Source organism: Micropterus salmoides, unplaced genomic scaffold, assembly GCF_014851395.1.
Source record: "Micropterus salmoides isolate LMB-PRFRI ecotype aquatic unplaced genomic scaffold, ASM1485139v1 Ms_hic_scaffold_17, whole genome shotgun sequence".
Classification (NCBI taxonomy): Eukaryota; Metazoa; Chordata; class Actinopteri; order Centrarchiformes; family Centrarchidae; genus Micropterus; species Micropterus salmoides.
In genome coordinates, this window is record NW_024040817.1 from 22527566 (window position 1) to 22545139 (window position 17574).

Sequence of the window (17574 nt, forward strand, 5' to 3'; positions counted from 1 at the left end):
ACCTGACAACCCAAACTGTTACTTTTCCAGCGCTGCCAGTCTGTCTGGTGACGAGGGTGCGCCTTTGAGCGCTAGGGGCGGCATCGTATTACTAGCATTGCGCCGATCCAAAGCCGACCCATCTGAGAAGTTCAATGGGTCGTGGAGAAATCCAACTATGCGCAGATGCTTGTCAGACGCTATAAATATAATTCGATGTACGATCTCAGGCCGACATCGGCAAGACATGTGTGCTATCTGGGTAGCAACCACTAGTATAGTTTTCTGAGATTTCTCACTCACTGAGTAACAAACAACTGTTGACAGTTGATTTTTATTTGTTTCTTTTTTGTTTGAATAACAATGAATAATTTTAAATTGCTAATCAAATTGCCCTACTGCCAACTGCTGGGGTTATTATCTCCTTCAGTGCTAATTTCCTCAAGCCTGTAGAGCGGTGTGGGCCCACTTGAACTAATATGTGTATACAAATAAATGAAATAAATAATATGTTTATATACTACAATATAATACTGTATACTGTACTGTACTATGAACTGAAATTTGTAAATTTACTTTCAATCTTAAGTACTTCCCTTCAGGGAATGTTCCTTAGAGGTTATCTAAAGTTTTTTAAAGACTAACTTTTAGGTTAAAAAACTTTTACATACCTAGGTTCTCTAGGCTAAAGGGTTGTTAAAAAACTTTAGAGAAAAGCATCCTTTTTCAGTAGTCCTGAGCCAGGTATAACTAGTGTTCTGGGTACATCCACACTTAAGGGAACAGACGACCATTATCTCTACATCTGAGTGACAAGTCCCTGTTTGCCTTTACAAGTTACTACTTTTCACTACATACAGGCATGTCACAATCGAATACAGTACACCCACACATTCTTTTAATACCAGTCCTTACATGATTTCCTTTCAAATCACAACCTCCACATACTGGCACCAACAGCACCTACACAGCATATTGTGGCGTTTCGTGTGAAGGGGATTTCAGGAGTGTTTTTTGTAATATCTAGAAGAGAAACTAAAAATATATATATTAAAAAAACTATGATAAGGTGTTATAAATTGGAGAGGATGTGGTGTAGCTGGTGGTAATGTCATAACCTACTTCTGCTAGCTAGCTAAACCACCACCAATGTGCAGATTTGAATCAATCAATCAGGCATGATATGCAAGCTTTTACACACTTAGTGTAATTTACAAACCAAAAGAAGATCTAGGAGTTAAGTCTGCTCATGTCGTAAAACACGTTTGTTCCTCTATCCCTGTGGGTACACACACACACACACACACACACACACACACACACACACGAGTTCATATGATCATAATTAACTCTCCAGTGAAGAGTGGGAGGAGGCAGCTGTGTCTGTGTCCTCTGCCGTTAGCGGATAACTGTCCAGTCTATCCTCCTCTCCTCGTTCATCTACAGCTCTGACCGAACACTACTCTTACTAGCCTATTAGTGATTATTTTTCCTTTTCTTTGTGTAACACAAAGAGGGACGAGTCACTGTTACACTCAGAATACTGTTGTAGCGCGCGTTTGGATAATTTTGTTCTACTTTTACGCATGACAGCATCGGTGACATTCCAGGAGCGACAGCTGGACGGGCAAGAGCTCTACACGTACGACGCTGAAAAAGTCCTGAACTTTACTTAGAAGCTAATTTGAGGTACGTGGCAACTTCATTTATAATCGCTTATCTGTGTTTTTGAGAGACAAAGAACCAGCTAAAGACATCGACTGTCAAAACCTCAAGATCTAAATAGTAAATGTGTTCAGAACATGTTTTTTCTCCACTTTATTTATTTGATTTAACACTCATAGCCCGAGTCGTGCGTCCTTCAGGCACGCTGATTTCACTGTGCAGTGTGTAAGCACGCGCAGCTTTCAGCCATTGCAGTCTTGTTACGTTGGAAAAAATGGACTGCGCGCGCTGGGACACATGGGAGTGTAGTTGTGTTTAATACACGCGTCAGGAATGTGGGGGCTTCAGCCACTGAAATTTCCTTTTCAGTTCTTTATATTGGCAACGATGTTTATGGGAGATTGAAGTCTATTCTCCTTTTTCTACTACAGTTCAAGTTCAATAAAATGAACTGATAGTGTTTGATGTAGGTGATTAAATTAACTTATTATGTAACTTTGATCCTATAAGTTATTGCAGGCCACCATAACCACTTGAACTAGCCTATGTTTAGTCAAAAATGTTTAAAGGTTGTTCCTATTATCCTGTCCTCTTTCTTTCTCTTGTTTCCTTGGTCCAGATCACACTGAACAAAAGAAACGTAAAATATTTAGAAACAGCATATTTGAGCGTTTGGAATTGGAGTTTGAGGTTAGAGAAAGGTCCCCACTGATGTTACCGCAGCTTTTTAATAATTCAGACCAAATGACTCCATGCAAACTGAGTTAAGGATGGGTTGTTTTGTTCGTATGAATGAGAGAAGGTTGTGTCATTCTTGATTTAATTCAGGGGTAAATCTTCAGAGGTCTGAGCTCTCTCCTGTTATTTGTCATTTATTTCCTCCTAACTGGCTTCTTTCTGTCTTCCAGCCAAGGTTGCATTCTTTTGATTTACATTCCTCAAACCAACAGCAACACAGCTCAAATTTTCCTTTATTCTTTCTCTCTCTCTTCCCTCACGGCACAAATCCCCATTACGCCTGATTACTTTAAATATTTACATCTGAAATCTGAGCTAGCATACAGCATGCAGGGGACTTCCCTCATGCCTTGTGAGTCACTACCTACTGTTTGATTTCAGGACCCAGTTACAAACGCCTCTGCTTGACTTTATTGGGTCTTCTTAAACCTGCAGGTTATGTAGAGGGAGAAACTGGGGAGCATGCCAGCTGGAAATTACCCTGGTAGCCTTGTAGTTAAGTAAAAGCACACCAGCGCTTTGCTCTTAGCGCCTTAGTGTACAATAGAAGGTCAAATTGAAGCCTTAAAAAGTCTCTTCTCCAGCTGTCTGCAGTTCTCATCTCCTGAAGCCATGTTTTCCAAAGCAACTGCCAACTTGGTCCGTCAGATTGACCCTGACGGAAGCCTCATCCACGTGTCCCGAGTAAATGACTCAGACAAACTGGTTCCCATGGCACTGGTCGTCAAACGCAACCGCATCTGGTTCTGGCAGAGGCCCAAGTACCAACCAACAGATTTCACCCTCGGAGACTTGTTGCAGGGCGACAAGGTGCTCAATCCTGGTATGTAAACGTGCACATTTGTGTAAGAAGAAAGAAAGAAAGAAAAACAAAACATGCAAAGTGAATAGAAATTGCTCAAGCTATATAATATTTTATTTCCATGCTAGCTTCTTTTTTGTAAGCCACATGTAGATGTTTTTACAGCTCATGAAACATTTCCCACACACATCTATACGTATATATGCTAACACCATATGTGTCCTCAGGAGTGTCTGAGACAGAATTCCTCACCTACAAGGGGACATTTGGAGACAAACTATCTGGGAAGATGGACACAAATGCTGGCTCTGTCAGTGTCACACTAGAGGGACAGGGCTCTTCCAAGCTTGAATCATGCTTTGGCAAACTGAAGAAAGAGGAGCTGGATGTGAAGAAGCTGCTCTACGACTCCAGCAACAGGTGTAAAATTATTCCTTTTTTTTACTGTTTGCACGTTGCTGCAGATGGCAACCGGATGATGACTTCATCGTTGATGAGATTAACACCGTAAATGTAGTTAGACGTTCGACATTTGACACCTCAGACCAGTGTCATGCAAAGACGTAACCACAACCACAGAGACAAACGGCGTCATGTTACTCAAACATACTACACTGGATTTGTCCATGTGTCTTGTGATTGCATATCAGTATCTCTTTGCATCAGGCTGGTGGACATGCAGCACGTGCTGGTGCAGCAGCTGGAGAAGCGAGCTGAGGTGCTGGCAGTGGTGAAGGAGAGGATCCTCACCGCCAACTCCTGCTCCATCACCCAGATGAAAAAGGAGCAGTGCATCTTTCAGGGGGTGCTCAAGCTAGTGGGCTTGCTGGGGGGCTCTGTTAAGGTGGGTGTGGCTGAGATTGAGTGTGTATTGCAGGTATTTATTATCCAGTACATATTCATTTTCTACATTCATTTGACAAATCACTGACAATATGAGATGTGAGTCAGTTTCAGTGTGATGACCATTTCTGTTTAAAATTAATCAATAATGAACTGGTTTTCTATGGGAATTTCTTAATAACTTCTAAGGTAACATTGTAATCAGATCCAGTCATTATTTACATACTTATTAGCATCATATTGCTTGGTTAAATTCTCTTTAAGCAGTACAAATATAAGATCCTCAACCAAGAAGTATTTAGTGTGTGGATATGTGTTTTCTCAGGTGCTTGTAAAGGAAAGCAATGACATTAGGATGGACAGTGATGTTTCCTTGGAGATCCCCTCTGGCACAGTCATTGCATACAGCATCCTGGAACTGGAGATTAAAAAAAATGGACACTACGGTGAGTGAGTTTGTATGTATGTGTGTGTGTTTGTGTTGTTACAGAGAGGCAAACTGAGATTGATGTGGGGGGAAAATGAAAGAGTGAATCACAATGTAACTTCTCTATTTGGTCGTTTCCTCCTCTGTGTGTTAAACTATGCCATAAATACTGCTCTGGACAACCTAAAGTTGCACGAATCCCATTCATTTGGATAAGTAAACAAGTAAAGCGCTCAGATGCTAGCGAAGCTATTTTGCAAACTTGGATATTTTGTTTACTTCAAAGGCCCAAAATTGTCATGTTATGACCTGTTTTGGACTTTGAAGCAACTGCATGACCACTGATCTATGATGTTGTTTGTATTTTTAGATATATGCCTGCGACCTGGCACTATAGGAGGTATTGAAGCAGACTCGGATGTTATGTCCTGGCCATCTCATGATTCCTTGAATACAGTGGATGGTAAGGACAATAGAGAGAAGCTTCCAAAGAAAGTACCTTTGAGTGCACTGCAAAATGTTTTGTGCACATTCATTCAAATATCTGTGTTTTTGTGGGGAAGTGAAACAGTTGTGAAATGATAAAACTGTAGTAGGTTCCCTTTTCTAGTCGTATGCGTGCAAGTGGCATTGTGGATTCAACAAATCCATAGACGCATAGGTTTTGCTCTAAAAGACTATGTTTGGGCTGACTGGCAGTGGTAGGAAGTAGCTAAGTGCATTTACTCAAGTACTGTACTACAGTACAACTCTGAGGGACTTAACTTAAGAATTTACATTTTCTACTTTATACTTCTACCCCACAACCTTTATATGATAACTTTAGTTACTAGTCGCTGTGTAGATTCAGATTAATGATACATTTAAAATATAATCAACAAATAAATGATGATGATGTATTAAGATAGGTTAAGATTATAGGTTAAGGTAAAACTTTATTGATTGTGAAGTTCACAAGCTACCCAGCAGTATATAGAGTAATTGAAATTAGCCCCACCTACCAGCTGCAACATTATTTCTATAAACAGTGGGCCGCATGTGAATGCAGAGTCTGTAGGCATGGGTCATGATTTTGGTTTCGGAAGCGTTCTGGTTTCCATTTGTAGTCCGAATAGTATTGACCGATCACGTTTGAGTGGGCTTTGGTTGCATGCTGTTTAACAGTACACGTAGAAAGCAAAAGAGACCGAATGCATTGGTAGAAATGCAATCTCTGAACCCATTGGCTATACTCTGACGACGATCAAGCTTTTAATCAATCCAGTAATATAATATACATTATTCTGTGTGATAGCCATACGTACATCACTCATTTTCATTAAAACAGCTGTCTTTTTAAATAACACCAAAGGCGCTGCTGAGAGCTCAACTGTGTGTACACTGACAAAGAAACTTTTGTTTGCATTCATCATATCAAAGGTGGCTGACTGGGGCTAGTACCAGCTGAATTCTGTATGTTGTCTTACAGGATCCCAGGAGATGGACCTTTCTCCTCTGGCAGAGCTCCCCAAGTCAACTCGATGTGCCTTGTTCAAGACACTGCAAGAGACTCTGAGGGACAGAACTGCTCTGTCATGTCTGCAGGATGTGGTGAGTGACACATTGACATGACCCCTTCACCAGCACACCACATGTTGTGGCCCATATCTGCAGTGGACATGTGGATAGTTGTGTACTGTAAATGTACACAAATGGACACAGTCTATATATTGAGGCAAAGATCTGTCTTCTATGCTAGTTTGAACTACCATTGCTCTTTTTGTTACATTTTCTGTTCCCTCCACTTTCCCTCCACTCTGTACCTCACGCTATTACAGCTGGAGGGCTTGTGTAGTGGTGAAACACTCGATATGGCTAAGCAAGAGGAGTTGTCGGAGAGTCTGGTGACATCGGTGTCAGCCACACTGGACCTAGTGGACACAGACAGTCTTGCTGAGAGCAGCCAGTTTGGTGTCCCTGCTCACCTAAATGCAGCTCACCTGTTGGTCAGTGCCATAGAAGGTGAGAGAGGCTATAAACATTTTCCCGCAGTGTTTTGAGCAAAACAAGGTAGTGCTCAACCAATGGTTTTCTGCAGTTTAATCTTGTGTGTTCCATCTGGTGTTTTTGTAGAGTTGCCTGATGAAACTCTGAGCCTCTTGAGTGAGAGCTGTCCTGATTTTCTGGAGGCCTTTGACACACTGGTTAGTTAACTTGTTTAGTTCACTGCATCTTTTTACGCTATTGACTGTTATACAGTTTGGGAACGTTTGGGACATTTTGGAAAATACACTTATTCAATTTCTTGCTGAAAGTCAGACTAGAACATCGATACCACTCTCATCTCTGTATGCTAGAGATGTAGCTACAGCCAGCAGCCAATGAGCTTAGCTTAGCATAAAGGGGGAAACAGCTAGCCTGGCTCTGTCCATAGGTAACAAAAGCACCTCTACAGATTAATTCATCGAGTAATGTGTGTGTGTGTGTGTGTGTGTGTCTCTCTCTCTCTCTCTCTCACTAGATGTGCAGGTTAAAGGGGACCAGTGAGCCTCTCTCCATCCAGTGTCTTCCGGTCCTGCTGCAGGACAACCAAGCCTTTCAGCTGGCAGAGCAGCTGCTCAGCTCCACCAATGTGACGCTGAGGAGAGACACAGACAGGCTGTGGACGGAGACCGGAAATGAAGACAGAATTCTCCCACTGGTCCTCCGTCTCAGCATACAAGGACTGTCCTTGCTGTGCAAAGGACTAAAGTAGTAGTATTGTTTGCATATGCACTTTTTCCTTTTTCATGGATCATATTCCATTCCTTTCTTTATTGTAAAGTTTATTGGCACTAAGTTTTCTGTAGTTTATAGCATTAAATCTTTATATTATTATTATTGATTAGTTCACATTGTTTATTTTTTGTTAGACTATCATATATATGTGCTTTATTGATAGTTATATTGTTTTTCTATTTTTGTTACTCAACAAGCACTAAATATATTTGAATGATATGAAAAAGACAATGAAAAGTGATGAATTCTCATACTTTGGTTCAGCTCTGACATGTTTCATAGTGACATGTTTCAGTTTTTTATAGCTTTTAAACCATTACCCTTGATCATGCACCTTACATAATATATCCTACAAATTAATATTGTTTTGTAGGAGTCCAGTTTCATTATTTTTATTTACATGCTTACAAGGAAAATGTGTCCTGTTCATCAGTGAGTTGAGGATGTTCAGTGACTGGATCAACTGAAAATGGATAGTGTTTGATCTAAGAAAACAGATTTCTGATTTCTTAGCTCAAGTAATGTTTACAGATTTAGTTTTTTTATATAACAACAAATGGGATATTTGATGCATGCCAATGACACACCATATGTAAACATTATTGTGGTATGCTAAAAACTGTGTCGCATGCCTATTATTGCTAGGATTTTTATTTTAAATGAGGTTGCATTTCATTGCTGCTACTGCTCCTAATCAAAAACATTTGCTATTAGAGTCTTTTATTTATCAAGAAAACTGCAGGCTATATTTAACATTCCCTGAAATAATTGCATTCAATACAAAAAAAGTGCAGTCAGGGATGGACCGGTAATCTGGCATACAGGGCAAATGCCCGGTGAGACGACGCATCTTTGGGGCCGATGTAACGTAAATTATGTATTTATATCCTGCAATGCCTTTAAGTTATGTGCTTCCTAAAAAAATAAGCACAAATGTGGCCTAACTGTTTTTAAAAAATGGGCCAACGACCAGCCCATAAAGCATGGTCAACGGCCCATTGGGTAATTTTCTATACTGACACTGGGCCAGGCCAATCACATCTCTTACTCTGCTCTCTGTTTCTTGCTTTACCCCCCCAACAAAAAAAAAATCTTCAGACGGATGCAGCCAAATGCGCAAAAATAACCGATATGTTTACCTGACATAGAGCAGGTACAGGCACTTGAAGGACTAAAGGAGGGCTGTAGCCACTGTCAGGCAGAGGAGGAGATGTGTGTTAGCAGGTGACAAAGTGACAGGACGGGAGAAAGCAGCAGGAGAGTGGAGGTAAAGCGGTAAGCATGGAGTAGCTCAACCTGGAGCAGGGAGGGAGGGTCATTTACACTGGGGACCAGTAGCCATGACTTTTTGGAAGCATTTAAAAAAAAATATTCTTAAAAATAGCTTGCACCAAGAAATGTTAATCAACAAATAAAATGCTATGAAAAAGGTTTATTTGCACAATAAGCCTGCATTGCAATGTAAATATAGAGGGAAACTGTGTTGTCCAATAAAGTAACTTTAGCTAAAAACAATAAGCTACTGATTACTGCATTCTATTGTATTTTTATATTCTGAATTGTCACCTGGCGCCTGGATTCTTCCCTGGTGCAGAAAATGTCTCCAGAATGCAGGAAATTAAATGTTTCATGCTCAAAATCTTCTGGTAGAAGATCCCCAGACCTCCCTATCAAATATTTCTTCAATAATTTTTTTTTCTTCTAAATATTAGGCCTATAAAAATATAAGCTATTCTTGTCTTGTTGTCATGGCCCCAATCGTGTGCAATGTTATGTCTCATGGGCTAAGTGTTTTGTCACACCCCTAATCTGAGCCCTTAAATGGAAGGATGGTGTATTGGTGAGGGGTGTCCGACCGATTTTGGTGGGCCGCCTGGGCCAAAAATGCCAGGGCAGATTTTTTGTCCCAGTCCAGCCCTGAGTGCAGTAATGATGTTATAATATGAGGATTTTGTGTATTTCTACATTACCTATGAAGTTTTATGAAGCTGCCTTTGCCATGGCACTACATGTTCCTTTTTGTCAGTTAACATTTGAATTTATTGTTTGGAGAAAAATATGTTTTACTTTACACTCTATTAATACATTTTGAAAAAGCTTTTAGTCTGTGTCATGGCAATATCAGTGTGTCATTTTATCTTGCAGAAATGGCGAATAAAGCTTTTTTATATTGCATGAACAGTATCTCTCAAAGATGCTGAAGTTGTAATTTGTATTTGTGGTTCTTGGAATTTTTTTTGGGAAATTGCTACTTCACAGAGGTTATCTGTTTTGAAACAATAAACTATAAACAAATTTGAATTTAGTTGATTTTTTATTGAAAATCGTAGATACCTTTAAGATTTATGTTTTTACGACAAAGATCCCAAACAACATTTGTCTGATATTATCAAACTATTCATGATCACGCATATGTGATGTTGGATACAATTAGTAATGAACAATGGCTGTCAGAAGGATTAAGAAGAAGGACAAGTCACACAATTGTTTAGACAGAGTTTTGTATGCTTACCAGACCTCTGCACAAGGGTGTGTATGCTTTATGCTCTACATTGTACACACATGCAGGTATTTTCACTTATGAGTGAACAGGAGGCAGGAGGGGTTGTTAATTGCACTTCATGACGCTGGAATCAGGAAGAACGTTTAACTGGATTAAGAACTTCTTATGTGACAGGACAATTCAGCTGAGGGTGGGAAGCGAATTATCAGATGAGCTTGAAATAGAGAATGGAACCCCAGGAAGTCCAGTGCTCTTTAATATACTAGTCAATGGCATGTTTAGTAGAGTGAGGAAAGAATTCAAGTTCTCATTGTTTGCAGATGATGGGGCCATTTGGAAGCGAGGGAGGAGCATCTCCTATATTTATGGTCAAACGCAAACTGCATTGGACAAAGTAACTGAATGGGTTAATGACTGGGGCTTTAAAATATCTACAGAAAAAATGAAATGCATGATATTTGGAAGAAGAAAATGCCTACACAGATGTTACAGATTTATAATAGGACTATTGAAAGAGTGAAACATTTCACATTTTTAGGAATGTGGTTAGATGAAAGGATGACATAGAAGAAGCTTATTGAGATGGTTTCCTTGAAATGTGGGAAAATAATTAATGTCCTAAGGTGTGTGGCTGGGGCCGACTGGGGAGCTGACAGTGAATCTATGATGATGATATACAGAGCAATGATAAGATCAACTATGGATTATGGCTGTGTGGTATGTGGATCAGCAACCCCTTCAGTGATTAACCAACTTGACAGAGTCCAAGCAAAAGCCCTTAGAGTGTGCAGTGGGGCGTTTCGCACAACCCCAATTCCGGCACTATTAATAGAAACAGGGGAGATGCCATTAGAAATAAGAAGACGTAAAATTGGTTTGAAGTATATAATGAAACTAAAAGGACGGGATGGAAATCTACCAACAAAAACCCTGTTGAGTCAACATTGGGAGTTCATGGGAACGGCAGGAAGGATCAAAACAAACTTTACAGAAAAACTCAAATCTATGGCAGAGGAAATTGGTATTATGAATTTAAATGTATGTCCACCAATATGTCGTCCATGGTTAATTCCTGATCCCAGTGTTGACCTATATTTTATGGAAACAAGCAAAAGAAATATGTCAGAGGCTGTAGTGAAGGAGATAAAAGCCCGGATGTGTCAAATATGGGGAGGCCACCTACAAATCTATACTGATGGGTCAAAGGATCCTGAGAGCGGTAAAGTGGCTTTTGGTGTAAGCATTCCAGAAATAGGTTATAAAAAAGGATGTAGAATTCCAGATCAAATGTCAGTCTTCACAGCAGAGTTGGTGGCTGTTCTATGGGCTTTAAAGTGGGTCGAACATAATAAACAGGAATATTCAGTTATATGTAGCGACTCAGCAGCAATTATGATTACAATTAAAGATACTAAAATGAAATCTAGACAACATTTACTTGTGGAAATTACGCAGGTGTCAGACTGAGGTTTGGGCACTGTGAGCTGGCTCTGATTGGTAAACACCCTGATGGAAAATGTGAATGTGGAGAAACAGGAAACAGTGAAGCATGTATTAGTTCATTGTAGAAAATTCTCTCGCCAAAGGAGGAAATTTTTTAGAGACCTGGAGGCAATTGGAGAAACTATATTTAGCATACGCACTCTAGTTAACTTAGATAGTTGGAACAAAATGAAGAAAGTGATCGAGTACCTACATAAAACTGGTTTATACAAAAAGATATAGGCAATTAGCGTTAAGATGTGAATAACGAACAGAGGAGGGCAGCAATACGCCACAGATGCGTCTAGCCTGCCGGAAACAAGAAGAAGAAGCAGAAGAAGAAGCAGAAGAAGAAGAAGAATAAGACGAGCAGATGACGCAAATTTCCTGCGACACCGGCTCGTGCCTCTTCGCGAGTCGCACGAAAACATTGCCGAGTGCTGTTTGGGTTTGGGAGCTCAGAGACGAAACGTTTGTCGAAACATTTAACACAACGAACGCCGCGGGGAAATGACGGTGTGCAACTTTTTTCTTCAGGGCCGTTGTCGTTACGGCGAAAAATGTTGGAATGAGCACCCGAGGGGAGGAAGCAGAGGTGGAGGTGGAGGATACAACAACAATTACAGCCGCACTCCTGCTCAGCAGCAGACCAGAGGAGGAGGTGGAGGTAACGTAAATAAATAAAGCGTTAGCTAACTCTTCGAAGTGTTTGTGTAGCGTTAGCTGGTTGGCAGGCAGAATTAGCTTTCGTTTCTCATTCATTGGCATTAACGGTAAGCTAACGGTAGGATGTTAACTTTTGTTAGGTTGTTGAGTTATTGTGGCGTGTTCATGTTAACAAGTATGACGTACAGTCAAAACTTTAGAAACATCTCTCAGTTCAACAGCAGCTCAGACAAACATTACATCATCCAGAATGACCGCAGACTTGATTCATAAACCCTGTAAAACAGTTTCAACATAAACTGAACATGAAAACTTTCATGAAGGCAGGGTTTGTTGCAGGGCTAAAAGTATGTTTTCAGAAGGGACTTAAAAGAGTTCACTGACTCAGCCGTCCTGATTTCATCGGGCAGGCTGTTCCAGAGACTCAGGGGCCCTGACTGCAAATTAATGCAATAAATGGGTCACCGAAAGTCAAAGATAAATAAGTATTACAGGACAGCTAAACACAATGAGAATAGAACATTACTAGAAGAAAACAATGCTCACTTTTATTCTACTGACAAATATAATGTCTGGTAAGCACTACACTGTGAGGGACTGTAGATCAAGTCAAAGTTAAACCACACATTTATCCTAAAAGGCTTTGCAATTTGTCCAACATATGGCATTGTCTGTCTTTAGAGTCTAAAGACAAAGAAATGAGGGAAACACAGAGGAGGGGGCTCTCATTCAGGACAGACAGCCATGCTATAGGTGTTCTACAAACAGAGTAGACAGACGGGTTTTTAGTAGAATTATAATATGGACAAAAAGAGTGATTTTTTTTCCCTCAACATTGACTGGTTTTGGTGTGCATGTTGGTATTTAGGGTTTGGAAATCGAGTTTGGGTGAATCCTTCCCAGCAAAAAGGAGGGTATATCCAGCCTTCATCATTCTCCTCTCGTGGAAGTGATGACTGGGGTCGAGGAGGAGGAGGTGGCGGTGGAGGAGGAGCTGACTGGGGTCGAGGAGGAGGAGGAGGAGGAGGAGGTGGCGGTGGAGGAGGAGCTGACTGGGGTCGAGGAGGAGGAGGAGGTGGCGGTGGAGGAGGAGCTGACTGGGGTCGAGGAGGAGGAGGTGGCAGTGGAGGAGGAGCTGACTGGGGCCGCGGAGAGAATGACTGGGGCCGAGGAGGTGGCGGGAGAAGAGATAACGCAAAGGGCAACGAATTCAGCTTCTCCCCTCAAAACAGATTCTCAGCGCTTGGTACTCCCAGCACCTTTGACAGGGGAGGAAGAGGAGGAGGGCAGCAGGTGGCAGCTGGTGATGACGACGACGACAAAAAACTGTGAGTCTGCTTGTTTTTTTTAAGTTGTGCAGCATTAAAATGTGTGGACCCAGCTTAGGTTTCAGTCTATACTTTTTTGTCTAGAGAATAAAATGTTTGATAATAATAATGTTTTGATATAAAGATTTGGTATCATAGACCACTGTATGGTTAACTTGTTGCTACTGTGTATAATTGACTGGGGGGGGTATAAATGTCATAATAATAATAATACAATAATCAATGTCTGTCTCATGGTCACCCAGGGAGATCATTCAGATGGACATGGACAGTTGGGAGAGTTCAGGGATGTGGGGCTTCTCCTGTTACTCCAGCTTAAAGACATCTTTATCTGGTGTGTATCAAAAATACATTTAATCACACAATTTCTGTTCTTATTTGTGGTCACAGCACTAGTGGTTGTAAACAATGGGTTTATTACACCAATCACCAAGACACTAGACCTGAACATGTTTATTTCTCATCTATAGGTTTCACTGATCTCTCTCCAGAAGAGCTCAGGCTGGAGTATTACTCCACAAAAGCTTCAGGCGATCTGCAGAGCTATGTAAGTTCCCCTCATTAATGGCATTCCTAATGTTTGTTTTCAGGCCAACAAGAAAGTACATTTCTGAAGAGACTTCATTTCATGACTCTTTGTCTTCGGCATGGATGTAAGGATTCCTTTGAGATTGTTAGGCAAAATCTCAATGTATTTGTCACACCATCTTTTTTAAACATTTAAAATGTGTAGCAGTCTAAGGCACTGGTTCTCAAACCTTTTCATGTCAAGGACCCCTAAACTGACACAAATTACACTGACACATTTGATAAGATTTTGTCCCAGGATCGCCCATCTGATAGGAATTTGGCTTTTAGATGTTTCATTGCAGAAAGTGTATGAAACCCATGACCAAAATATGTTCTGCTACTGTGTTACTTGTGGATGGAATAATAGTGAAAATAACCCCACTTTGAGAACCTCTCGCCTAAGGAACTTCTGTTTCACATGTTCAGATTAATGGCATCAATCAGTTGCTCAACCAGTGGAGAAGCAGAGTCCAGGAATTGAAGGTTATGAGTCCAGCCACCCGTGCAGCTGTGGTGAGACACACAGACCCACACACAGTTATTTTTTATAGGACTTTTTTTTTAAAATACAGTGAACAACTTTTGATATTTGCAATATTTACTTTCCTTGCAGCTCACAGAGTTAAACAGCCCAGCCCCTCAGGCACCTTCAAGTGACTTTGGTTCAGCGACAGCGACTGGATTTGGTTCCTCTGCATCCAGCTTTGAAAGCAAAGGTGGAGATTAAGTATTGCTTCATCATAACAGTAACAGTGTAACAAAAATAGTTCAACACTTTTGGAAATGCTTTGCTTTCTTGCAAAGGGCCTAAGGAAGTGACTGCTCCCAGCCAAGAAATAGCAAATAACCTCTCTAAAATAAGAAAGTGCTGGTCTTTGGCATTTGGCTCTTTGGCTTTTGAAAAAACATTAAAAAAAACAAGATACAGTGTGTTAATTAGTGAGCTTTAGGTGTGCCAGTAGGTTGATTTTGTTACCTTTTGACAGAGCTAGCTGTTGCCCCATTTGCAGTGTTTGTGCTAAGATAAGATGGCCAGCTGCAGACCAGTGTGAAGAGTAATGTGTTACTGAGTAAGAAACGTTAAGACGTTAAGAAACGTTAGCCTGTATGTTTTGTAAAAAACACACTCCTTTCTGCTGTTATGAACATGATATTAGTTAATAAAGTCGGGACAGACTGCTTTGTTTGGGCGGAGAAGTGGGGTGGCAGTGAAGTGTTTCCCATATTATTTCCCATATTATTTTATTTGTGGCGGCCCACAAATTAATGAGTGTATGGGATAATTATCAACGCTGACCAGCACATATTGATTTTATATTTTTTTACGAGGCGTATTTAAAATCGTATTTGATTGAGAAGCTGTATTGCGCAGCATACATGCATTCAGCATCCTCTCTCTCTCTCTCTCTCTCATAAACACCGCTGCACAAACCTGTCCAAAGTTGGATATAGCTGGGTTGTCCAGATTAGTGACCCCACCCCCACCCCGCCGAAAGTAATATAGTAACGGAAATAGATGCTTTTATCACCCAGTAATGAGTAAAGTCGTATTATAACCTTTTTTAAGGAGTAATAAGTAACTAGTAAAATATTAAAATTTCTGAGTAACTTGCTCAACACTGCTGCTGACTGTAATGTCATATTTAATGGACAATGCATCACCGATTGTTTCCCACAGGATTTTGTGACACTGTGGTGGGGGTGCTCCTCTCTAAAAAAAAAAAAAAAAAACATATGTTACTAACAATGCATTTTTACATAAATTTTGGCTATTATTATTATAATTATTACAATAATTATTGAACAACATAGATTTTAGTTTTTCACATTACACTCAAACCTTAAGAAAAAAAAAAGTGGGCTGTGAAAGGTAATTAATGGGACACACTGCATCATCTGACTCTGCAAGCAAAACCAGTTGCTTTAAATGTATTCCTTGTGTCTCATGAATACAGTGTGTGAACAAATTATTTTAGTGTTTGAGTTCAGCCCAAGCACATGAATGAATCTGAACACTTTTATCAGTGCATCTGAAAATGCTGATCAGGAAATCTTTTTGACCATGTAGGCTTTGGGGCTCCAGCACCGGCCCAGGCTGGCACTTTCAGCTTTGCTGCTCCAAGTGGTGGATTTGGCTCCTCAGCGCTGGCACCATCATCCTCCGCAGGTTTTGGCAGTGCCTCAGCAGCTCCTACACAACCTCCCTCTGGGTTTGGGTCCTCCTCTGCAGCATCCTCTGCTCTTTCGGCTGCTTCTTTTTCCTTTGCCGCTCCGGCCACCAACACACCAGCGGCCACTTCAGGATTTGGCCTTGCCTCTGGGTTCAGTTTCTCTTCGACAGCAAACACTGGAGGAGGATTTGGGAGCAGTTTCGGGACTCAAGCACCTGCTACAGCAGGAAGCAGCAGTAGTTTTGGACAGTCAACTGGAGGGTTTGGGACAACCGCTGCTCAACCTGCAGCAGGATCCGACGGGACATCCAACAGTCTGTTTTCACCTGAGAGTAAACTGACTCCAGAGGAACTGAATCAGTTCAAAGCTAAGAGGTTCACTCTAGGCCAGGTTCCTTTAAAGCCTCCCCCAGCTGATATGCTGGTGGTATGATGCTGTGGGAACAGTCAACAAGATTCTTTTTTAAATAAGAGATAATGTTTACAAAGTAAAGATTTTCTTCCGCCTAGTGCTTATGTTTAAACAAAAGTAATTATTCTCAGTTTTAATATATGGATATTGTTCAAATACTCCAGATCCATACTCAGTGGGAGACTCACCTTGGTTTCTTGTAAGATTTTTGTGTATATGCAAAGTATGCTTTATGTACAGCTTTACAATACACGTATTTTTCAATTATAGCTTTTGTCATATAGTGTCTTCTTCTTGCATATAAATGTGTTTCATTTAATACTTCCTTCAAGAATAATAGAATTTCCTGTGACTGACTTGTAATCTTACTTTTTATAAAAGCTGTAATTGCACAACTCAACCAGGAGAGAGTGCCAGAATACAAACAAGAAAAGCCCATCATCCTTCTAACATTTTAGTGAAGCACTAAGCGTCAAGTGTAAATATATGTGGAACTTGGTAATAACTTAAAAAGAAGAGGTAGTTTATTGCCACAGGCCGGATATTATGCTCCCTGCAGTATTGAAACAACTGAAGCCAGGCCCATTGGTCTACAACCATCCACAGCAGCTTGTAGGCCTACATCCACTAAAAGAGAGGACAGTGTGGTAGTGCATGGGTGACAATGAGTGAGTAAGCTATTCAATACGTATTCATTAGGTGTTGAGCACCCGGCGGGACAAGAAGAAGAGGAATACAGCGACAAAGAGACAGCAATAAGCTATTCTGCTGCTGTAAGGGGCTGGGGCTCTGCTGACTGGGGCATATTTTCAGCTGACAGAGAGTTTGTGATATTGGCAAGAGGTGAAACTGAGCTGTAGCTGCCTCCTGTGTGTGTGTGTGTGTGAAATTGTCCCAAGTCAATATCTCGCAGCCATACAATTTAATGCATATCTATAAATGGCAACACAGCTTAAACTGCAAGCAACAGTGTGTGACATACAGTAGTTCTTTTCTCTCCTACATCTCAGGCTGTCAAGCATTAACCTCCCACCCCACCCCCTGCTAGCAGATAATACATAAATAATTGAACAGATTAATGAACGGTTGAAAAAGACACTGTCTCGTGAAAAGGCACTTGCACACTCATTTCGGTGACACTTGTTTCATTTGCTATCTGGTGACTCTTAAATACATCTAACTAAAAAAAAGATAGGCATTTCTGAGTACTTATTTCCCAGCAAATAAGCAG

At 40.7% G+C, this 17574-nt stretch overlaps 2 protein-coding genes across 2 annotated transcripts; both read left to right on the top strand.

Moving 5' to 3' along the window:
- Window positions 1-1371: 1371 nt before the first annotated feature.
- Window positions 1372-9383, top strand: LOC119907412 (gasdermin-E-like). Its single transcript, XM_038725176.1, has 10 exons — window positions 1372-1668; window positions 2967-3205; window positions 3412-3604; window positions 3851-4028; window positions 4353-4473; window positions 4825-4917; window positions 5923-6044; window positions 6272-6455; window positions 6567-6637; window positions 6955-9383. The coding sequence occupies exons 2-10, from the start codon at window positions 2995-2997 to the stop codon at window positions 7186-7188; spliced, it is 1407 nt and encodes a 468-aa protein (XP_038581104.1). The 5' UTR covers window positions 1372-1668; window positions 2967-2994; the 3' UTR covers window positions 7189-9383.
- Window positions 9384-11579: 2196 nt separating this feature from the next.
- On the top strand, window positions 11580-16644 carry nup42 (nucleoporin 42). The gene is made up of 7 exons (XM_038725178.1): window positions 11580-11863; window positions 12731-13190; window positions 13436-13524; window positions 13661-13737; window positions 14187-14273; window positions 14374-14476; window positions 15829-16644. Exons 1-7 carry the CDS (start codon window positions 11707-11709, stop codon window positions 16362-16364), a joined length of 1509 nt encoding a protein of 502 aa, XP_038581106.1. The 5' UTR covers window positions 11580-11706; the 3' UTR covers window positions 16365-16644.
- Window positions 16645-17574: the final 930 nt, after the last annotated feature.

Bases quoted from the DNA above. Each gene is read 5' to 3' on its own strand.
- LOC119907412 (XM_038725176.1), top strand. From the start codon at position 2,995: ATGTTTTCCAAAGCAACTGCCAACTTGGTCCGTCAGATTGACCCTGAC. The intron at 4,474-4,824 runs GTGAGTGAGTTT...TTGTATTTTTAG, and splicing joins TAAAAAAAATGGACACTACG to ATATATGCCTGCGACCTGGC. The intron at 6,456-6,566 runs GTGAGAGAGGCT...GTGTTTTTGTAG, and splicing joins GTTGGTCAGTGCCATAGAAG to AGTTGCCTGATGAAACTCTG.
- nup42 (XM_038725178.1), top strand. From the start codon at position 11,707: ATGACGGTGTGCAACTTTTTTCTTCAGGGCCGTTGTCGTTACGGCGAA. The intron at 13,738-14,186 runs GTAAGTTCCCCT...TCACATGTTCAG, and splicing joins CAGGCGATCTGCAGAGCTAT to ATTAATGGCATCAATCAGTT. The intron at 14,477-15,828 runs GTGGAGATTAAG...TTGACCATGTAG, and splicing joins ATCCAGCTTTGAAAGCAAAG to GCTTTGGGGCTCCAGCACCG.